The 21,841-nt window shown below is 34.9% G+C and overlaps 1 protein-coding gene across 1 annotated transcript in view; it reads left to right on the forward strand.

The window, feature by feature from the left end:
• Nucleotides 1-21,841, forward strand: part of EEA1 (early endosome antigen 1) — a 165,507-nt gene that overhangs the window by 60,766 nt on the left and 82,900 nt on the right. The window contains exons 4-10 of the mRNA XM_006898486.1: nt 2,229-2,283; nt 2,378-2,443; nt 5,018-5,057; nt 5,998-6,111; nt 9,944-10,065; nt 11,067-11,222; nt 21,365-21,481. Of these exons, the coding sequence (XP_006898548.1) occupies nt 2,229-2,283; nt 2,378-2,443; nt 5,018-5,057; nt 5,998-6,111; nt 9,944-10,065; nt 11,067-11,222; nt 21,365-21,481 (670 nt within the window). The remainder of the gene's footprint in view (nt 1-2,228; nt 2,284-2,377; nt 2,444-5,017; nt 5,058-5,997; nt 6,112-9,943; nt 10,066-11,066; nt 11,223-21,364; nt 21,482-21,841) is intronic.

Below are 21,841 nucleotides of genomic sequence, written 5' to 3' on the forward strand. Positions count from 1 at the left end.
TATATATTTATAAGCACCTTGTGAGATATGTCATTGTGAAATATATTTTTTTTGTCAGCAGGTTTCCTTTTCTCAGTCTTAGTATACATATTACTGTGCATGAAATCTACAAAAGTTTGTGGGGGGATGGGTGTGTGTGTGTGGGTGTGTGTTTAACAACGTTGCCGCACACTTTTATATTGACAACCGTGCTTAGAAACAAATTTTGCCGTCATTTGTGGCAACATGTTAATATATTTGAGAACACTAGAATTACTAATGTTTTGCTTTGATCCACAGTCAACACTCTTGGCACCAACAGCCAGGAAATTAAAAGACGAATTGCAATGGGCAAGTCAGTGGTTAGAGACCTCTCTAAAGTGTTGAGGTGCAAAGATAGCAATCTGGAGACTAAGGTGCGCCTGATACGTGCCATGGTCTTTGCAATCACTTGCTATGTATCAGAGATCTGCACAATGACTAGGGATGATAGAAGGAGAATGCCTTTGGGCTGTGGTATTGGAGAGGAAAGAGTATTGAACATACCATGAACTGCTAAGAAAAGAAACAGGTTTGACCTGGAGAGGGTAAAGCTGGGCTGCTTTTTGGAGGCAAGGATTCTGAAGCTTCATCTGACATACTTTGGACATGTTGCAAGGAGGGACCAGTCCTTGGAGAAGGACGTCATGCTTGGGAGGGTGGAGGGGACAGCACAGGAGAGGAAGATCCTCGATGGGATGGATTGATTCAGTGACTGGGGTAATGGGGTAGGTGTGTCAGAGATAGTAAGATTGGCCCAGGATAGGGCAGAGTTTAGGGCTGTTGTACATAGGGTCGCTATGAGTCACAGGTGACTTGACGGCACATAACAACAACAACAGAGTACTAATATATAATAAATAATACAGTGCAATAGATCACACTTATTTAACATTTCTAGTCACATCTCAATAATATCTGCTAAATGATTAGAGGAAACTAAGTAAGGTGCTTGTGGTCTAGCATAGGAATTGGACAGCTTACTAAGAATATGATTGTTATTGTTGTTTGTTGCCGTCGAGTCATAGACGACTCATAGCAACCCTATGAACGAACGGCCTGAGCACTGTTTGTACATAGTTTCCGGAGGCAAGCCATTTCGGAAGTGGATGCCGCTCCTGCTTCCAGGCCAAGAATATGATTATGTTACTTAATAACTTCATAGAGTGGGATATGAATGCAGATGAGAGATTTGAAATTCTAATGAAGGGAATAGTTTGTTTTGCCATCCCATTAGGCTTAAAATGAGCAGTCCAGAAGTGAAAAGAAAGGGTCTTATTGTGACCAAAAGATATGGTAGCAAGAACATGTTTCCTAGACATGAAATCTGTGCTGAGAACCTCCCAGACCTTGGAAACAGATAGACCTTTGTGCTGTAGACTGTGCAAAGAATATTGAGAAGCAGTGACAGAGAATCAGCAGCAGCAGAGCTGATAGACCAATAAGAGATGGTGCAGTGAGTTCCTGGTCAGGGAAGTGGTTACTGAGACATGGTGACCCAGAGAACAAGAGAGGTATGTGCCTTTGGGCAGGAGGCTTACTAAAGAGTGGGGTGTTTCCAGGTACTTGCTGGGTGATTTAAATTTGCAGCCTATAGAGCAAAAGAAAGAAATGCCTTCAGGCCAAGACTTGCTGGTAGAGAGAGTGCATCCCAAAACTTTCCCAGGAGAGGTTAGAGAGATTAGCAACACTTGCCTGAGCAGGACAGAGACTAGTGTGAGAGGCTAAGGGCTATAGAGAGGCCTCTTTGAGGGCAGGATTGCAAAGGGGACTTCCTATTTGATGAATGGTATCAAACATTGTTTCTAATGTTGCATTTTAATGTGTTAGATGCCTTCACGTCAATTATAACTTGTAGCAACTCTGTGAACAGATCCTGTGGGATCTTCAGGATCTCTGCCTTGCTCAAGTTCATTGTTATGTAATCTGTTAACTTTACCTATAAACATGAATATTGTCTGTGAATTTTGGGTGACCATTGAAACATATTATTAGATCAAGCAGACAGGTAAAAGTGCTGTGAGAGGAAGAGCTTGTGGTAGAGGTTATATAAAGGTTAGAGAGGCTGTGTGTCTGCCCTCTGCCTCATAGTAATTGTCCTTGACTGTTGATCATTTTCCTTCCTCCTTGTGAAGTTGGACTAGGTGTGATTTGTTGATAGTATAGGCTGTTAATTAACTATTCATTCTTTTCTCCCTGTATATGTTTAGAGATGATATAACACTACTCAGACAAGAGGTCCAAGACCTACAAGCTTCACTTAAGGTTAGAATAAAATAATTATTATTCTCTATTTTTAGTATTTCAGTTAATAAATAAAAAATTACTAATTAAAAATTTGTTTCTTTAAACTAACCAGGAAGAAAAATGGTACTCGGAAGAATTAAAGAAAGAATTAGAAAAATATCAGCGATTGCAGCAGCAAGTAATTGCTTTAAAATTCTTGAAGCATGCTTATTAGTTGTTTATTTTTTTAATTGAAAATTAAGCCTAATATCTAGTTTTAAGCAGATAACCTGATCTAAATAACTTCCTAATGTGTTTTCTGGTATTTAGTATAAAATTGGCCTACAGCACATGCCCTCACCATATTAATGACTGCACAGAAGTACATAGGAAGTTAAGCTAAGATATAACTTCATAATGCTGCTTCTGGTATGAATCCATTACCCTAATGATTGTTTCTGTACCAGGCTACTTATGAAGGATTTGCAAGACCATGACTAGAAAGAGGCTACTTGGCAGTTCTCTGACAGCATGCCTGAATTGTTGTACCATAGAGATCTGCACAATAGTAAATGTTGCAAAAAATGTTTTTGTAACAAATTTGATATAGCTAGAATTTCTTTTATTTTATTCTTGAAGTTTTATTGAGATTTTTACATAAGTATATAGATAACTTGGGTTCCTATTCATTAATTGTTACACATTTTCCTTCTTACCCACCCCACCCCCCAGTTTGCCTTTCTCTTTGAAAAAAAAATTCTTTCATTGTTGTGCAGTTTCTTCCCCACTCCAGTCCACTTTGCTTTGCAGCTCTTATTCTGGACTGTTGTCATGCAAATAATACCTAACCTTATATTCCTTTTAAACAATTCTTTTCTTCATCTGTTTCAATGCAGTATACGTTATTTATCCCCTCTTTTCTTCTTTTTCCTCCAACCCCGATGTCAGTTCTGTTTTATAACAGTGGCATTATGCAATATTTTTCCTTTTGTAACTGAGATATTTCACTCAACATAATGTCATCTAGGGTCACTCATTTTTTATAATATTATATGAGCTCCTTGTTTTTCAGTGCTGCATAGTATTTCATTATGTGAATATACCACAGCTTCTCTATTAATTCATTTGTTGATAGCTAGAATTTCTGTTGATGCAGAAGGGCCTATTATTTAACTGTTAAATTTATGTTAGAAAAGATTATTCAGTTAATGAGAAAATGATCTTCTAATGATAAGTTTTAGCAAAGCATAAAAGATGTAAACATTTATATACCACATACACACTGTGTGATTTACATAAAAGTAATGTAGAAGAATCCCCACAAAATCACTTTATCAAAAGTGGTTATTTAAAAGTGTTAGGATTATTGTTAATGTCTTAGATAGTTTGCATTTTAGTGTATATGCTAAATAAATGCCTTGACTAGTTGTATTTTTATATTAAGATAAAACAGACCTTTATTTGAAAATTACATATAGACTCAAAGAATTAAAAGATTTTGCCGAATCTCTTGTGTAATTTTTGTATTTTGGAATAAAGTCGACACACTGTACAAATATCTTAAGTGTTTTGATAATTTGTGATCCCTTTGTGCATTATCTTAGCACATTTTAGGTCTTACTTAGTCTTCCCTTTGCTTTGTACCAAGAACTGTCATCAAGTGGAAAACAGAAACAAGTAAATGAATAGGAAGACAATCAGGGTTATTAGAACTCAGCTTCTCTAATTGTGGATGCTGTTAGCATTAAAGAACCTTTTAGTAATCTAAAATACTGATAGTTCATTTATTCATGTTTTACCTAGATGCCATTAACAATTAATCAAACATGGGCTGTATTATTTTCTCTACCTGAAAACAGAGAGGAAATTGTTTACTACATTTGAGGTGACTATTTCCCATTTAATTAATTAATTAAATTCTCCACAGTGCAATGTGTAAATTATTTTGGTAGGAATTTTACCTTTGGGGGAAAATACCTTTTAAATATTAATGACCCTTAAATTAAAATGCTAAATACAAGTGTACATGGAAATAAAATCAAGTGTACTGCGAGACATCTTATTAAAATATTTCAGTTGTATATAATACTTTTAAACATGAGAACAGTGCCAAGGTGTTATATTATTTTGCTTCAGACACACATCATGAACTGATGAAGTATGCTTTTTACTTTTGGTGCTTTTTAAAAAGATGATTTGTAGGGAGCTCAGGTGGCCTAGTGGCAAGAATCTGCACTGCAATTTCAGAGGTACATGGTTCAAAACCACCAGATGCTCTGCTGGAGAAGGAGGGACAATCTCCTTCTGTACCAATCAGAACCGATTTGACGGTACACATACAAAATAATAATAAAATAAAATAAAAAAAAAAGATGATTTGTGATTGTGAATTTAAAATGTTTACTTTTAAAGTCAAATTGGGTAGGAATGATAGTTCAGTGGCCTGATTTTGCTTAGATGTAAATTTTCAGAAATTATAATAGACATTTATATTATGATATTTTATATTGCTTATTACTGGTTTCATGGAATTTAAAATGCAGTGTTCTAAGACTCATAATTTTGCTCATCTTCCTTTTGTGTTAGATTGTTGGGCTAGTCTCCCTAGTGGTAATTTAGCCATCTGAATGAATATGAGGCAACCAAGCTTTAGTTTTCACCAAAATCTTACTACTTACCTTATAGGATATGACTTTCAGAGACATTTTTAACATTGACAGCTGTAACAATATTATCTTCTTTTAAAATACTTCTGTCTTTTGTTTTCATGGAGGAGTCAAAACCTGATGGATTGGTGGCAGATTCATCAGCAGGTAAATTTTATTTAAAGCAAATATATGTATATTTTTTATTTCTGTCCTCCTTTGGTGCCTGGTAGGTTAATTTTTTGTAGGTATGATTATATTTTATGACACTAATCGGGATGGGTGTGTCAGAGGCAGTGTGGTTGGCTCAGGGATAGAGCATGGTTTAGGGCTGTTGTGCATAGGGTCGCTATGAGTTGCAAACGACTCGACGGCACATAACAACACAACAACAACAGACAGATACTCTAAATTTAGAAAGTTACCTATAAACTTTATCATTTCATCAGTCAACTAAAACTGTAATGTTTTAAATTTACTCTTTTCTAAAGCTAAAAATAAACTTCTGGGATATTACATTGATATGATTGTTTAAGGTACAATCTGCTTTAAGGAATTATATACTCTTCTTGCCTAGAAATAAAATGATGGAACTAGCCTCTATGAAATGATTTTTTTTTAGAAAAATGTGAATAGGTGTAAATATATTTTAAATTTACTTGTTTTTAATTTTTTTCTGAAATATTTTTTCTTTGTGAGACTTAAGTATTAGGAAGTTATAATTTAATTGATATTTTTATTCAAGACCTTGATCACTCTTAAGCCATTTGTACTTTTATTACCGTTTATAACTGTTTTACCAGAGAAACGATTATATTCCTTTTTGATTAGTTGACAGATCAGGGAAATAACTCAAATGTTAAATCTAAATAGCTTTAATAAAATATTTACATATTATTAGTCATAATTCTATATATTTGTTTAAAATGTTTTCAAACTTTGATTTGTGCCTTAAATGAGTTAGAGATGTTTTATTTTTGAGATATGAAAATATTCTACCTTTTTAGTTGGAAAGATTCATATAGATTGTCATACTGCTGCAATGCTTATAAAAATATAACTTAATATATTTAACATTGTATTTTACAAACTGCTATACTTTTTGTAGAACTACAGTCTTTGGAGCAACAATTAGAAGAAGCCCAAACAGAAAATTTTAATATCAAGCAAATGAAAGACTTATTTGAACAGAAAGCAGCCCAACTTGCTACTGAAATTGCAGGTAAATTGAGAAATTTTTTAGTACATCAACTAGCTTTATTATTTATCGACATTATGTATCCTAGAAATAAACAGCTGATAAGGTAGTTGTTTTTAAATTGTAACGTGTTTAATGGGAGTTCATGATATCAGAATGTGATGTAAATGAATTTGTTTGTTCTTTCCCTCCTCAACTTGTTGCTCAAAGGACTTGTTTTTCTCAGTAGAATTCTTTTCGAATTTTAAAGAAAGTGTACAATTTATTTTATTATGCTTAATGTTTAGTTTACAATTAAAAGCAATAATATTTTAAAATAATTAATATTCTATAGATTAAGTAGTTATTATATTAGCTATTCATATATACTTTTTCACTCTGATTTTAAGTAAAAAATTTTGATAGAATATACATTAAAATCAATGCTAAGATCAGTAAAGTTCATCCAATTCCATATAAATTTTAAAAACATGCTAAATATATAGAAAGAATCATTGGAGAAGCTCAGTGTCAACTGTGAAAACTAGGCCAGGTGCTGTCTGTGGAACAGACCATCAACTATTTATATGCAAGTTCAAGCTGAAGCTAAAGAAGATGAAACCAAATTCAGGAGAACCAAAATGTGACCTTGAGTCCATGTCACCTGAATTTAAAAGCTATTTCAGAAACAAGAGTGAGGCCTTGAAATCTAATGAACAAAACCCAGATAAGCTGTGGGAGGATATAAAAAATAATATCCATGAAGAATGCAAAAGATTATTACAAAACCAGAGGAAGCAGAAAAGACCGAGATGGATGTCGGGAGAGAACCCTGAATATTGCACTAGAGTGCTAGGAAGCCAAAGCAAAGGGAAGAAATCAGGAAGTTAAGAAGATTTCAAAGAAAGACAAAGCAAAGTATTATAATGAAATGTGCAAAGAGCTGGAGTCAGAAAATCAAAAAGAACAAACTTGCTCAGCATTTCTTAAGCTAAAGGAACTGAAGAAAAAATTCAAGCCTCAAGTTTCTTAAGAATGCTGTGGGGAGAATATTGAATGACACAAAAAACACGAAAAGAAAATGGAAGGAGTATACAGAGTCACTATACCAGAAAGAACTGGCTGATGCAGAAGAATTTAATGAAACAACGTAGGATCAAGAGACCAAGGTGATGAAAGGAGAAATTCAAGTTGTTCTAAAGGAATTGGCTAAAAACAAGGCCCAGGAACTGATGGAATACTAATTAACATATTTCAACATACAGTTGCTGCCCTGGACATGCTCACCAGACTGTCCCGAGAAATCTGGAGCAAACTGCCTGGCTGAAAAAGATCCATAGTTATTTCCATTCAAAAAAAAGGTGATCCAATAGTGTGGAAATTATTGAACAATATCAATAGTATCACACACAAGCAAAATCCTGCTGAAAGTTGTCCAACAAAGACGAAGTGTACTGCAACAGAGTACTGTCAGAAGTGTAACCTTGATTTAGAAAATGCCGTGGCACTAGAAACAGCATAGCCAATGTCAGATGAATCTTGGCTGAAAACAGAGAGTACCAGAGGAATGTGTATCTCCGTTTCATTGACTGTACAAAAGCATTTGACTGTGTGGATCACAACAAATTTTAGCTAATCTTGAGAAGAATGAGAATCTGAGAACAGCTAATTGTGCTCATACAAAACCTGTACGTGAGCCACAAAGCAGTCATCGGAACAGAGAAAGGAGACACTGCGTGGTTCAAAATCAGGAAAAGGGGTATGTTCGTGATATATCCTGTCTCCAAACCTTTTCAATCTACATGCAGAACAGATGATTCAGGAGGCTGTACTTTATGAGGAAGAATCTGGCATCAGGCTTGGGGGGAGACTGATCAACAGCCTGTACTATGCAGATGACTCAACCCTGCTTGCTGAAACTGAGGAGGATCTGAAACATTTGCTGCAAAAGAGCAAGGACTGCAGTCACCAATAGGGGTGAAAGCTCACCGTAAAAAAAAAAAAAAAACCTCCAAAAACAAACAAACAAAGAGTTTCACGACCAGGCCGATTGGTAGCATCATGATAGATGGTGAAGAGCTTCAGTTTGCTTAGCTCCAGGATCAACATTCTTGGTACCAGCAGCCAGGAAATCAAAAGACAAATTGCATTGGGAAAATCTTCTGTCAAGAACTTCTGTAGAATAATGAAGAGCAATGTTGTCAGTCTGGAGACTAAAGTGAGCCTGATCAGCCAGGCTGTGGTCTTCGCACTTAACATGCTATGCATCAGAAAGCTGGACAATGACTAAGGATAACAGAAGAAGAATCAGTGCCTTTGAGTTGTGGTGCTGAAGAAGAGTTTTGAGCTTATCATGGACCACCAAGAAAACAAATAAATCTCTTCGTTGTTGTGTATTGTTGAGTCAGAATTGATTCATAGCTAACCTTCTAGTGAGTTCTCTAAGGCAGTAATTCACGTGGGCCTCTTCTAAATCTTGCTTGAACTTCTGGCACTTCCCTGCCTAGGATTTAGAAGAGATTGTAGCACCAGGGCTGTCATTGCTCATGTCAGATGGATCCTGCCTGACAGGAAGGAATATCAGAAGAATGTCTGTGCTTTATTGACTATGCAAAGGCATTTACAAGTTATGGCTGACATTGAGGAGAATGGGAGCCATAAAGCATTTAATTGTGCTCATGTGGAACCTGTACCTGCACCAGAAGGCCGTTGTGTGAGAAGGGGAATACTGCATGGTTTAAAATTGAGAAGGGAGTGTGTCAGGGTTGTATTCTCTCCATACTTATTCAGTCTGTATGTTGCACAAACTATCCATAGAGCCGGACTCTATGAAGAGGAAGGTGGCATCAGGATTGGAGAGAGACCCATCAATAACCTGCACTATGCTGGTGACATGACCTTGTTTGCTGAAAGTGAAGAGGACTTGAAGTACTTGTTGCAGAAGATCAAGGAACATCACCTTTGATATGGATTGCATTTCAATGTCAAGAAAACAACCACTGGACCTGTAGACAACATCATGATGGATAGAGAAGAGATTGAAACTGTCAAAAGCTTCGTCTTGCTTGGATCCACAATTAACACCCTTAGTCAGGAAATAAGGAGACTCATTGCACTGGAAAGTTTGCAGTTAGGGACCTTTCCAAATTACTGAGGAGTAATGATGTCAGTTTGAAGATTAAGGTGCATCTGATTCAGGCCATAGTCTTTCTGATTACTTGCTGTGCTTCTGAGAGTTGAACAATGAATAAGGATGACAGAAAAATAATTGATACTTTTAAGCTGTGGTGTTGGAGAAGAGCACTGAACATTCTGTGGATGGCCAAGAAAATGAACAGATATGTCTTAGAGAGGGTCCAGCCAGAGTACTCTTTGAAGGCAAGAATGATGAGCCTTTGCCTCACATACTTTGGGCTTGTTGTTAGGAGGCAGTGTTCCTTGGGGAGGAACGTGATGCTGGAAAGGGTGGAGGGTTTGGATAAGGAAAGGATGACCTTCAACCAGGTGGGTTGACACAGTGACTGCTGAAATGGACTCTTGTATGTTAGGAAGAGTGAGGATCGCACAGGATAGAATATGGTTCAGATATTTTGTCCATAGAGTTGATTTGAGTAATACTCGACTTGTCTGCACCTAATCGCAACAACAACAAATTCATGGGAGGAAATTTCCCATTCTTCTGCCACAGAGCAGCTGGTGGTTTTGAACTATGTGCTTTTGGGATTGCAGCACACTGTCTTAACATTAGGCCACCAGAACTCCCTATATAAAGGATCTAGAGATACAGTTTTATAAAGTAATAGAAATTTATAAAACTCTCTTTCCCTAGATTTAACATTGTGAAATTAATATTTATATGAACTATTTTTTTAATTAGATATAAAGTCAAAATATGATGAAGAAAGAAGTCTCCGAGAAGCTGCTGAACAGAGAGTGGCACATGTAACCGAAGAATTGAATAGAGAGACTAGTATAATTCAAGATCTGAAGACTGAGTTGGTAATTTTGAAACCACTTATTAGAATGTACTTTTATAATTTCCTAACTTATACAAATACATGCTGTTAATAATGTTTTGGAAATATAAACCATTTATTTGCTATCAGTTCGAACTCATGGTGACTGATGTGTGTGTCAGACTAGAGTTGTACTCTACAGGCTTTTCAGTGGTTGAGTTTTTGGAAGTTGTTTGCCAAGCCTTTCTCCTGAGGTGTCCTGATTAGCACCTCTTTGGTCAGTAGCTGAATGTGTTAACTGGGCACATTTTACCACTCAGGAGTCAGGAGTGTCTGTAAAAATACAATGACTCACAAGGAGGAAATAACAATTCCCCAGTAATTCCACATAAGTTATACTCTATATGTTTTTGGAAATGGAATTTTTTATATATAATTTATAAATATAACATTTATGTTGTTTCTGAGTAACTATTTAAGTTTCTGAGTAACTATTTCCGTGTCTGAATTTGATGCTGTAGCTACCTACCTCTAGGATACATCCAATTTCCTTTCTAGCTTACATTTTAAATTTAGAGTGTAAAAATAATCCTATTTCCTTCATAACTGTGTTTCTGTCATTGTCATCAAGCATCACTGTAGGCTTAATCTGCTGATTCATAGCTGATCTTCCTGCAGTTTTCTATAGCTGTAAGTTGCACGGAAGGAGATTGCCCAACCTTCAGCCATGGAACTGTTGGTGGATTCGAACCCCAGAGAATCAAGGCCTTTGAATCAGCAATATCATTCCCTGTAATCTAGGCCACCAGAGTTCCCTGGAGGGAAAAAAGTAAAACAATAAAGATAGTTGTGAATTTGCTTGTTTTTACCTTGAAGGGTATAAAGAAGCAGCTTGTTTGGGGAGGATTTCTATTTTTATTGTTTCCAGTTCTGTAATTAAGGTTAAAGATTGCCCTTATTTTGACTTCTTTGTGGTAAAACCATTCTAAAAGTACATCTTTTTTTTTAAGTTTTCACTTTTAATTAAAATATATTGCTTCACAGCTTCAAAGACCTGGCATTGAAGATGTTGCTGTACTGAAGAGAGAATTAGTCCAAGTTCAGACACTAATGGACAATATGACCTTGGAACGTGAGAGAGAATCTGAAAAACTGAAAGATGAGTGCAAAAGATTACAAGCAGAATATGCTAACTCAGAGGTAATAAAGGTCTCTCTTTTTAAAATATAGTATTGATATTAACTTACCATATAAAATTTAGTGAAGCTAGTATTTAAGGTTTTCTAATGGACCTAGCAAAGATGTTTTGGTTTTTTTTCTATTTCATTTGAGCTGTGTTATATTTGATTATAGTCCGGGTGGTCTGATTTTCAATATGCTTTACAACGGCTTTGTAAAGATGGATACTTGGAAAAAATATTTGCATGTGAGGATTACACTACTTAATAAATGATTTGTGGAGCAATAATATTTCAGTTCACTCAAGGGTAGTGGGTAAGTAGTAATTAGTTTTATCTCATTTTGGGTGGAGGTGAAAGAATGAATTTGTTTTCTAATAGTTGCTGTTTGACCTATGGTATGATATTGGAAAGCTTTTTGATAAATGACTTACCTAGTGGGCTTATTTCTGATTGATAGATTAATTGAATATAGAGCTGAAATAAGTCTTGAAAATCATTTAGTCTAACTTTCCATGTAGGATTGTGTCCTTTATGGTGTCTGATAGGGTTTTGCAACAATCTAGCTGGTGTGGGAAGTGCTTATTTTATTAATAAATCAACCATTCTGTTGAGTTGGTGTGTGTTTTTCTGTGGTTTAGATGCACTGATGTAATTCTTTTCTCAAGAATTACACTGAATGAGTTATTACTCTTTTCCACGTGAAGAATTTAAAGATTATTATATTTACTTTCAGTCTTTTCTAGGATAAACATTCTTAGTTCTTTTATCATTTCACACAAGATATGACAGGCTAATAAATTCTTTATGTAGTCATTCCAGCTAATGACAAGTTTTGAACTATGTAATAAAGATATTTGCTTGGAAATTCTAGCCTTTGTCCTTTTTATTATAATACATGAGATGTTGTGTAATTGACTACCATCAATTTTAATTCTTTAACTCTCATAAATGATGTGGTCCTATGCTTTCACTTTAAAGTGTTGTTATAGTGACATTCTAATTAGCATTTCTTCTCAAAGTAGTTGTTTTGTTTTGCATTTTTTGGCTTATTTATTACATATCTAGTGCTTTTATGATAGAAGTACTATGAGTGAATGGCTTCAAGCAACAACTGTTTGTTCTCCCTCAAGGAGGCTATCAGTCTGAATTCAGGGCAACAGCTCTAAGGGAAGGTCCTTATTTCTTGGCTCTTTGGTGATTATGTGGGAAGAGTATCTTTTCAGATCTCTGCTCTCTTCTACTTACTTTTAATTCCTTTTATATCTCAAAAAGAAATCTACTTATAATACAGTCTACACTAATCTCAATAGCATAAGCGAGGTGCCTTAATTCCTTGTGGAGTTATAACTGCAAGTGTAGAGATTAGGATTTACAATACAGCTCAATCCATTCTACCATCTCTGCTGCTTTGCTTGCTTGTTTAACTTCTTTTGTGACTCAGACTGTATTGGACTCAATGGACATTAATCCACAGCATTTAGACATGTAATAAAAAGATTTACTTAAACATACTAGCTTTTGTCCTTTTTTACAATAGTATAAGAAATGATTTATTAGGATTGTTGTTGTGTTCCATCAGGTTGGAACCTATGTATGATTGACCCTCCAGCAGATGTTCAGAGGATTTAATTGCAGGGTAGGAAACGGCCCAACTTTCTCCCATTAAGCACTGGTAGATATGAACTGAGTGCTTTAGGGTTTGTGGCTCAACTTCTCCCTTATGTGATTTGGACCTCTGTTTTTCATGTTTTCTGTTTAAAAAGTAGTTATGGAATTATTTCAATTTTTATTTCTTTCTAAATGTTTTTAGCTGGTGATCTAAAACTTGCTATATTCATAATTAGTAACAATAAATTTAGGGTATAAATATTATAGAAACGTTATCTTTCAGTTTACTTCCAGAAGTGTTGGTGTCACAGCAGTTAAAGTGGCTGTTAACCAAATGATTGGCAGTTTGAAGTCATCAGTCCCCCAGCCAGTTCTTTTTCCTTAAAAGAACTACAGCCTTGGAGACCCTAAGTAACCATTCTACTCTGTAGGGTTACTCTGAGTGAGAATTACCTTGATGGCAGTGGGTTAGGGTTTGGGGTTAGATCTTATCACAGGTGCCCTTGTGGCATATAGTGGTTAAGTCTTCTTTGTGAACTGGAAGGTTGGCATTTCAAACCACCAGTTATGTTTGGGGGGAATAAATGAAATGTTGCAGTCTGCTTTCCTAAAGATTACAGCCTTAGAAAACATTCTATTGCCCTGAGTAGAAATTGACGTGATACAATGGATTTCGCCCCCACCCCCTTATTGGATCTTATCAGTAGGAGAATGATGACATCTTACGAAAGTAATCCATTGATATTGAGTTGATTCTGACTCCTAGTGTTAGGGTTTCCGAGACTATAGATTGTTAGAGGAGGAGGCTGCCCATTGGTGGTCTACAGAGTGGCTGGTGGATTCCAGTCTCTGACCTTTGCATTGGGCGGCACAACATATAGCAACCAGAACTCCTTTGGAAATAACACAGGCGAGTTTTCTAATGCATAAAATTTCAGACTTCCCCAAAGTTAGCTTTTTAGAACAATACTTAAAGTATTTCCATTGAATTAGAACCAATTTATAATTGGCTCTACAGCCTGTTTTCAGAGGCTGTAAGTCGCATGGGAGAGGATTGCTCACCTGCTTTTGGGTTGACAGTGCAATTCCTTATTCAGTAGGCCACCACAGAGCAATGTTGTTTGTTGTTATGTGCTATTGAGTCACTTGCGACTCATAGTGACCCTGTGTACAAGAGCTCTAAACTCCATTCTATTCTGTGCCAACCTAGCCATCTCAAACGCACTCATTCCCACCACTACAGAGCAATAGTGGGTAAGATAACTCACTGACAGCTCAAGTTGACTATATTTGTAACCAAGTAGAAAGACCTGTGCTACATAGAATTTTCAGTAGCTGAATTTTAAGAAGCAGATCACCTTTTGTTGCAAAGTGTCTCTGAGTGGACTAAACACTGCTAAGGTTTTGGTTGGTCGCTGAGTGCTATTTGCACCACTCAAGGGTCTAAATTGTGCATAATCTTAATTTTTTTTCAAGCAATTCCAGGAGTTCATGAATTAGAAGACAGTATTATGGATACCATTATTGTTGTTGATAATATTTCTGATCAGTATAGGCAGTGATAAATCTTTTAACTATAAATGTATAATCAAGGAAATGTCCTGAGGAAAAGGCTCACTTCATAGTCTAAAGTAGAAATACCAGCACACACTGAACTTAGTCTTTAAGGATATGGTAATGACATCCCTGCTTCGATAAGAATCACTTTTGATGAAATCAACTTACTAAACTGTATTATTCAAACATTTAAAAAGCTTTATTCTTTTTCATAAAAAGAAATCTCTTCATATTTGAATTTTCTTGGAGATAATATTTTAAATAATGTAATGGCAATTTTGGAATTTATGCTTTTAAAAGTAAAGTCTTAGGGGAGCTCTGGTGGCCTAGTGGCAAGAAGCTGCACTGCAATTCCAGAGGCGCATGGTTTGAATCCACCAGATGCTCTGCGGGGGAAGGAGGGACAATCTCCTGTACCAGTCAGATCTGATTTGACGGTACACACACACACAAATAATAAAATAAAAATAAAAAATTTTAAAAAAGTAAAGTCTTTTTGTGCTTATTCAAGTGAGAATTATAGACTTATATATGTTGAGAAGGGAAATTTATGCCAGTAAAAAGAAATAGAAATATGTATATTTTTCCTCATGTTTTCAAAAAATATATAGAGACAGAGAATTAAGCTTGTTTATTGTTGTGCTTATATGCTGGTGAGTTGAAAATGACTCATAACCCCCACCCTCATGGGTTATTAGAGCTGTAAACTGCATGGGACGAAATGGTTCATCTCTTTCTTGCAAAACAGTTTGTGGTGAATTTGAACTGTTGCCCGCTTATGGATTTGCAGTGCATCTCTTTACAACTAAGCCTTGTGAAAATATTTGAGTGATATTTTAATTAATGATTATCCTAAGCTCAGTTTGGAAGGTTTTTAAAAATGCGTGAAAGGAAGGATATTCTGAAAGGAATGGATAATTAGAAACCATGAGTATTACAATGAGTAGTCTTGCAAGGGGAATTAGAGGAGGAGCAAGCAGAGGAGGAGATTGTACAGGAATGAATGAATAGTAGTAAAAGATGTTTTCTCAAAGATCTAGATATCATCTTATATAAAGAATAAAACCATCATTTAAAATGCAGAAAAATTGTGATAAATTATAGAAGTTTCACAATGAAAGGGTTTATAACTTCTCCATTGCTCTTTTGTCAAGGATACTGATTGTAGAAAACAATGACCGTTTGGGTGTTTTGTTTTGGTTTTTTTTTTTTATGTTTCTGAAAAAGAAAAAAAAAGACATAGGAAGTCCTGTTGTACATTGTAACGTCTTCCATGATTCTCACCACTGGGCCAATTGGCAGCATAAGGATGGATGGTGAAGAGGTTGAGATTGTTAACAGCTTTAGTTTGCTTGGCTCCACATTCAGCAGTCTTGGCACAAGCAGCCAGGAAATTAAAAGACATATTACAATGGGAATGTCTGCTGTTAGGCACCTTTCCAAAGTACTGAAGAGCAATGATGTCACTCTGGAGACTAAGGTGCACCTGATGCAGACCATGGTCTTTACAATCACTTGCTGTGCATCAGAGACCAGGACAATGACTAGGGAGGATAGAAGGAAAATTGATGCTTTTGAGCTGTGGTGTTGGAGAAGAGTATTGAATATAACCATGGACTGCTAAGAAAATGAACAGGTTTGTCCTGGAGAAGGAGGGGTAAACCAGGCTGCTCCTTAGAGGCAAGGATTCTGAAGCTTTTTCTGACTTACTTTGGACATGTTGTAAGGAGGGACCAGTTCTTGGAGAAGGATGTCATGCTTGGGAGGTTGGAGGGACAGCACAGGAGAGGAAGACCCTGGATGAGGTGGATTGATTTAGTGACTGGAGTAACGGGGTAGCTGTGTCAGAGACAGTGTGATTGGCACAGGACAGAGCAGGATTTAGGGCTGTTGATGACACGTAACAACAACAACAACAATGCCTTCATAGACTTTATATTTCCAAGTAATTAAAAATATATTTAGAAAGAAAATATTTTATTCTTGCAGAATAATATTTCATAGCATTTTTAATAAAGAAAGAGTAATGCTTCCTACTTAATTGCCAATTACGATGAGGGGAACTCTGGTGGCAGAGTCCAGAAAGAGTTGCATTGCCAGTTTGCCAGTATTAAATCTACCAGTGGTTCCAGGGGACAAGGATGGACAGTCTCCTCCTTTATGATACATAGACTCAGAAACTCAGTGGAAAGTCAGTGGGATCAAGTCACTCCTGACCTGATGGCAGTAAGGGAGGGAGCGAGTTATGATGACTGAAACCTTAGGTTGTGGTGGTTTCAACAATTTTAGGGAAATAATATCATTGTAAATCAACTTTTGCTTTCCTTGCATTCATTCCTTTTGCCATCCAGTCAAATTTTTACTCCTAGGGAACCCCTCACAATACAGTAGATTTGCCTTGCACACGTTACAAGTCTGTCAGTCATATAGAATAAGGTTCAAGCCAGTTCATTCTAGTTTAACCCCTACTGAAATTTTGCATTTCCACTCCAAAATACTGAATCAGAATCTACAGAATCTAAGGTGATTCTTAGGAATCCCGACCTAATACTTGTTAACTTGTATTACTACATTGCATGTGGTCATATTGAGTAAGTGTTTTTTACTTACATTTCAGACCGTTTCCATATGAAAAACAATTGTAGTCCAAATATTCCACCTTTTTTGTTTATAATCCATGTTGTTTTAAGTTTCTGCTTACTCTTTGAATGTATTGTATGCATTTTATTAATTTGCTGGTACTCAATCCCATTCTCAATTGAGTGCTTTGGTTAGTTATAGTACTTAACGTTCCAGCTACAAATAATTACTATATATGCTGCTGCATTTACTGAATTCAGATGTAGTCATCTGAAGCAACACATATTAAAAATAAAGAAGTTAAAAATGAAATTATTTCTAATTGGAGTTAAAGATATATATTCAGTTGTACATTGTTAAATATGTCATTCATATGTTCTGTTCATTGTTTTCCGTGAGTATATATTAATTTATTAAATGTTGGGGTTTTTTTGGTCTAAATATCTTAGAAGTTGTATAGAAAAAGAACTTATACTAAAACATATCAGAGTACTATACTGATAAAAGTAACTTTTAGTGTTTAAACATTGAGAATTTGAGGGTTTAAATAGTGGTATTTTTTGAAAGTTTTAAAGCTATAATCATATCTCTGGTAGTCTTTAGTGGAAATAATTTTTAAAACATTTTATTTCTACTTCAACAAGTTAATTGGATCAAGTTTTCAAAGCTACACTGACTTTAAAGATGTGAAATAAACATGATTATATCACTAAACAGAATTTGTGTTTTAAAAATGTGCTAATATAAAATACTAGATTTGTCATTATCTGTGAACATTTTTTGTTGTGTGTTTAATGTGTATGTCAGTCTTGACTTCATCTTTCATCCATCATTTTATTTTTTTCTGCTTTCTAATGGAGATGCTTAAACTTGAGGTAATGTGATTTTGGGAGGCTTTTTAATATTAGTAAAATCTTTAATGTAATACCCTCTATCATCATGACAGTTTTGTATTTTAATGAATATTGGGACTTGAATAACATAACAGTTTTAGTTTTATTGATAAGGTATGCTTTCCATCATCAGTATGTGATTGTTTGTTGACAGTAATTCAGTAGTAGAATAATTTTAACTTTGAAGCTTCAGTAGGATGATTGCTTAAAATACTTGTTTTGTAACTTTAAATGTTTTAGTAAAAACTAAATGTTGACTTTAATAACATGCTTCAAGAATGCAAACTGTTTTCTAGGGTAGAATATGCTATTTTCACAGAAACAAGTAACTCTTAATTTTATTGAGACCTTGCTAAAGACTTAAGAGTTGTCTTAAGTATCATAAATAAAGAAGTAAATGAAGTATTTGGTTACATAAAGCTTGAATCCTTTTATAAAAGTCAGATAGTGTACTTACTAAATACTCAATATATCCTTTTTTATTTTCATGGTTTAAGGAGTTTTTATTAAAGCAAGAATTTTATAATCTAAATATGTTTCCTTGCTCTAAATATATTCTTATAAATGATCTCATAACACTGACATCCAGAGAATATATAAAAACATTTACCTTTATATTTTCCTTATCTAGGTTTTTTGGTTTTTTTTTGGTTTTGTTTTTCTTTTACATGTTAGAGTTTATTACCAACATTGTTTTTGTTATGTCCTGTGGAGTCTGAACTGATGCGTTGCTGACCCCTTAGCAGGTTTTCAGAGGTAGTCAATCATTTGGAGAAGATTGTCCGTGAATCTCCTCAGCACGAAATCACCAGATCTCTCTATAGGAGATAGGCATGAAATCTTATATTTGATTTATTGTATTTAAAACACTTTAAAATGCAATCAATGAAACACACATAATTTGCTCTTGAATTTAAGTTCTCCTTTGTTTCTGTAGTGTGTGTCAGACACTATGCTAAGCCCTCTGATATTTATAAGTAGACATTTAAATGGGATTATTTACATTATTTTGTGAAAAATTTTTATTTTTATTACATGATTAAAACATCATAATAATTTAAAATAGTAGAATTGTTCCTAATATGTTTACTGACACCATGTGAGAAATTTCAGAACTAATTTGGCAAACACTTAAACACTAGTTTAATTAACTCTGGTGATTAAAATAAAACAAGCCCTTAATTGTCCACCTTATTTACATTCTGTTTACACAATTCCAAACCAGACCCTAGAAATGGATAAGAGACTATTATACCTTCTCTTGTTCTTAGATGCCTTTGTCCTAGAGTCAACTCTGAGTCCTGCCAACCTTAAGAACATCACACCTGAACTTTGCCCTATCCTATGTCATCTTCTCCATCTCCAGTATGCTTGAACCTGTTGCTATAGTCGCTCTGGCTGTGCAGTACACAGTGGTTTTCACTGCTGTAGCTCACGTGGCTCTGGCATTTTTAATCTACCAATTACTCCCAAGAAAGAAAGTCTCTTCCCATAGGATTTACAACCTCAGAAACCCAATGGAAAGTCACTGTGAGTTGGAATTAACTCAGTGGCAGTGAGTTTAGTTGTTGTGTTCTTGGTGGTGGTTGTTTTTTTTTAGTTTTTGTGTTGTTGTTGGTTTGATTTTTTTTAATTTAGTTTCTTAAAACAAAACAAATGGAAAATGTATACCAGGCACTTGAGTGCCCAGAAGAATAGGGATAGCTCTTTTGATTGTGTTCCATTAAGTTAGTAGTCTTCTCAGCTTTCTCCCCAAAAGACAAAGGCAATAGTACTATATGATATATTTGACTGCTGCTATATTGCTTAAGAAACATATTTATAGGGGAGCTCTGGTGGCCTAGTGGCAAGAAGTTGCAACTACAATCCCAGAGGTGCACGGTTCGAATCCACCAGATGCTCTGCCGGGGAAGGAGGGGCAATCTTCTCCTGTACCAGTCAGATCTGATTTGACGGTACACGCACACAAAAATAAAAAATAAAAAAAAGAAACATATTTATGTTTCTTTTAAGTTGAAATTTGGAAGTATAGTATTCATATCCATATTAAGTGATTTATTTAAAGCAGAAGATATTAGGATACACCATTAACTTGAACACAGTGTGTATATTTGAACATTTCTTTCATTTTTTTTGTATTTATATATCTTTCATCCTTTAGTGTTTATTTAGTAATAAGGAATACTCATTACCATCAAGTCAAAACTGACACTAGTTGACCCACCAGTAGGCTTTTGGAATCTTTAAATTACACAGGAAGAGATAACTCATCTTCCTATTGATGAGCTGCTGCTAGATTTGAACCACCAGAATAAGTGTATTCTTTGGATTAGCCGTGCAGCTGTCTATGGACTATGCCAGAGGCCCCTAATAAAGAATATGTTGTTTTGTTGTTGTGTACCATAGAGTTGGATACCATCTATGGTACCCATAGCCTACCCTCAGAGGCAGTTAATTGCATGAGAAGCAATCACCCATCCTTCCCCATGGAGTAGCTGGTGGCCTCAAACTCTGTGCCTTCATAATTGCAGCACAGCTTTCCACTAGGCCACCAGACCTCTAATAAAGAATATAGACAGTGAAAATAATTGTAACTTTAAGAATCTTTTTAAAAACCACCTCCAGACCCGTCAAGTAATATATGAAATTAATACAAAATTCTTATGCAATAGTATGACTAAGATGCTTGATTAAGAAATTACGTTAAGAAGTTTTTTGGTTAATATTACTTTCAGGAAACGACTGCTTAAAAAAATTAGTACTTAATATTTCTTTTGAATGGGTGATGTCTTCATAAATAGGTATTTTTTTTTTTTACTTCTTAGGCTTCCCCTTCTATCATTATTGTTTTTTTTTCCTATTATTAAACTATTGTTTTAATAATGCATGCTTATTTTTTATGGAAAAAAAAGCTGGTCAAATGTGTTCAAGCATAGTAATGTCCAGTTATTATGCATGATAATGGAGTCACCCATTATATAGCTTAATGAAGCTATGTGGACTATAATTTCATAACTAGAGGAAACATGTTTTCAGAATAATCAGAAAGTGATTCACCAAGATTTATCTGTATTAGATGTTTTCACATAACCGTTTTTGTTTTAAGGAAAAGACTATGTTATAGAAGTTGAGAAAAAGTATATGTATATATAATTTGGAATATTTGTATCCTTTTTAAATTTAGGAAGACTAAAATAGTTTCATAACTAGTACATTCAAGTTTGCAGTTTAGTGCTTAAACTAATTTCATACACATAAAGTAAGATGCTAAATTCTCATTACATATAATATTAAATGAAGTGGTGCATTTTGAACAAATGTTTAAAAATTAGTTTCTAATCAGGAAAAGTATGGGTAGCAATAGGGTATTAGGATGAAGAATCAAGTTTGAAATTCTAAGGGTTATTTAGACTTAAGAACAATAGCAATAACAAAAAAATCTATATAGTCTTAAAACTTTTGTTTACTGATATTTTCTTTACCATTTTAGACTATTCTAATTGTATTTATATTTATTTTTTAGGCCACAATAAGTCAGCTAAGAAGCGAAATTGCCAAAGGTCCCCAGGAAGTTGCTGTGTATGTACAAGAAGTACAAAAACTTAAAAGTTCAGTTAATGAATTAACACAAAACAATCAGGTAATTTGAGATGTTTATGTAGTGGTGAATTGGTTTTCTGGATCTTGAATTTTTTTCTTCTTTAAATTGTTTTTCATAAAGTAACTTATAGACATTGTATTTTCTACAGTCTCATTTACATTGTTTCATACAATCATTCAAATATATTGTATTTATATGGCTAATTACTGTTGATCTATGAATATTACTACCCCATCTTTTCAAGTTCCCCTTGAATTTTTTCTGTTCCTTAACCATCAGCACCACTCCGGCTTCCATGTGCTCACTAAACTCAGCTGTCCTAGAGAGTTCCACGTTTCCCCTTTTATCACTCCCTTGACCCTTTCCCTTTTAGCTATTTATATACATATTTATCCTCTT

Source organism: Elephantulus edwardii, unplaced genomic scaffold (assembly GCF_000299155.1).
Source record: "Elephantulus edwardii isolate Elephantulus edwardi_28Jun2011 unplaced genomic scaffold, EleEdw1.0 scaffold00231, whole genome shotgun sequence".
Lineage (NCBI taxonomy): Eukaryota > Metazoa > Chordata > Mammalia > Macroscelidea > Macroscelididae > Elephantulus > Elephantulus edwardii.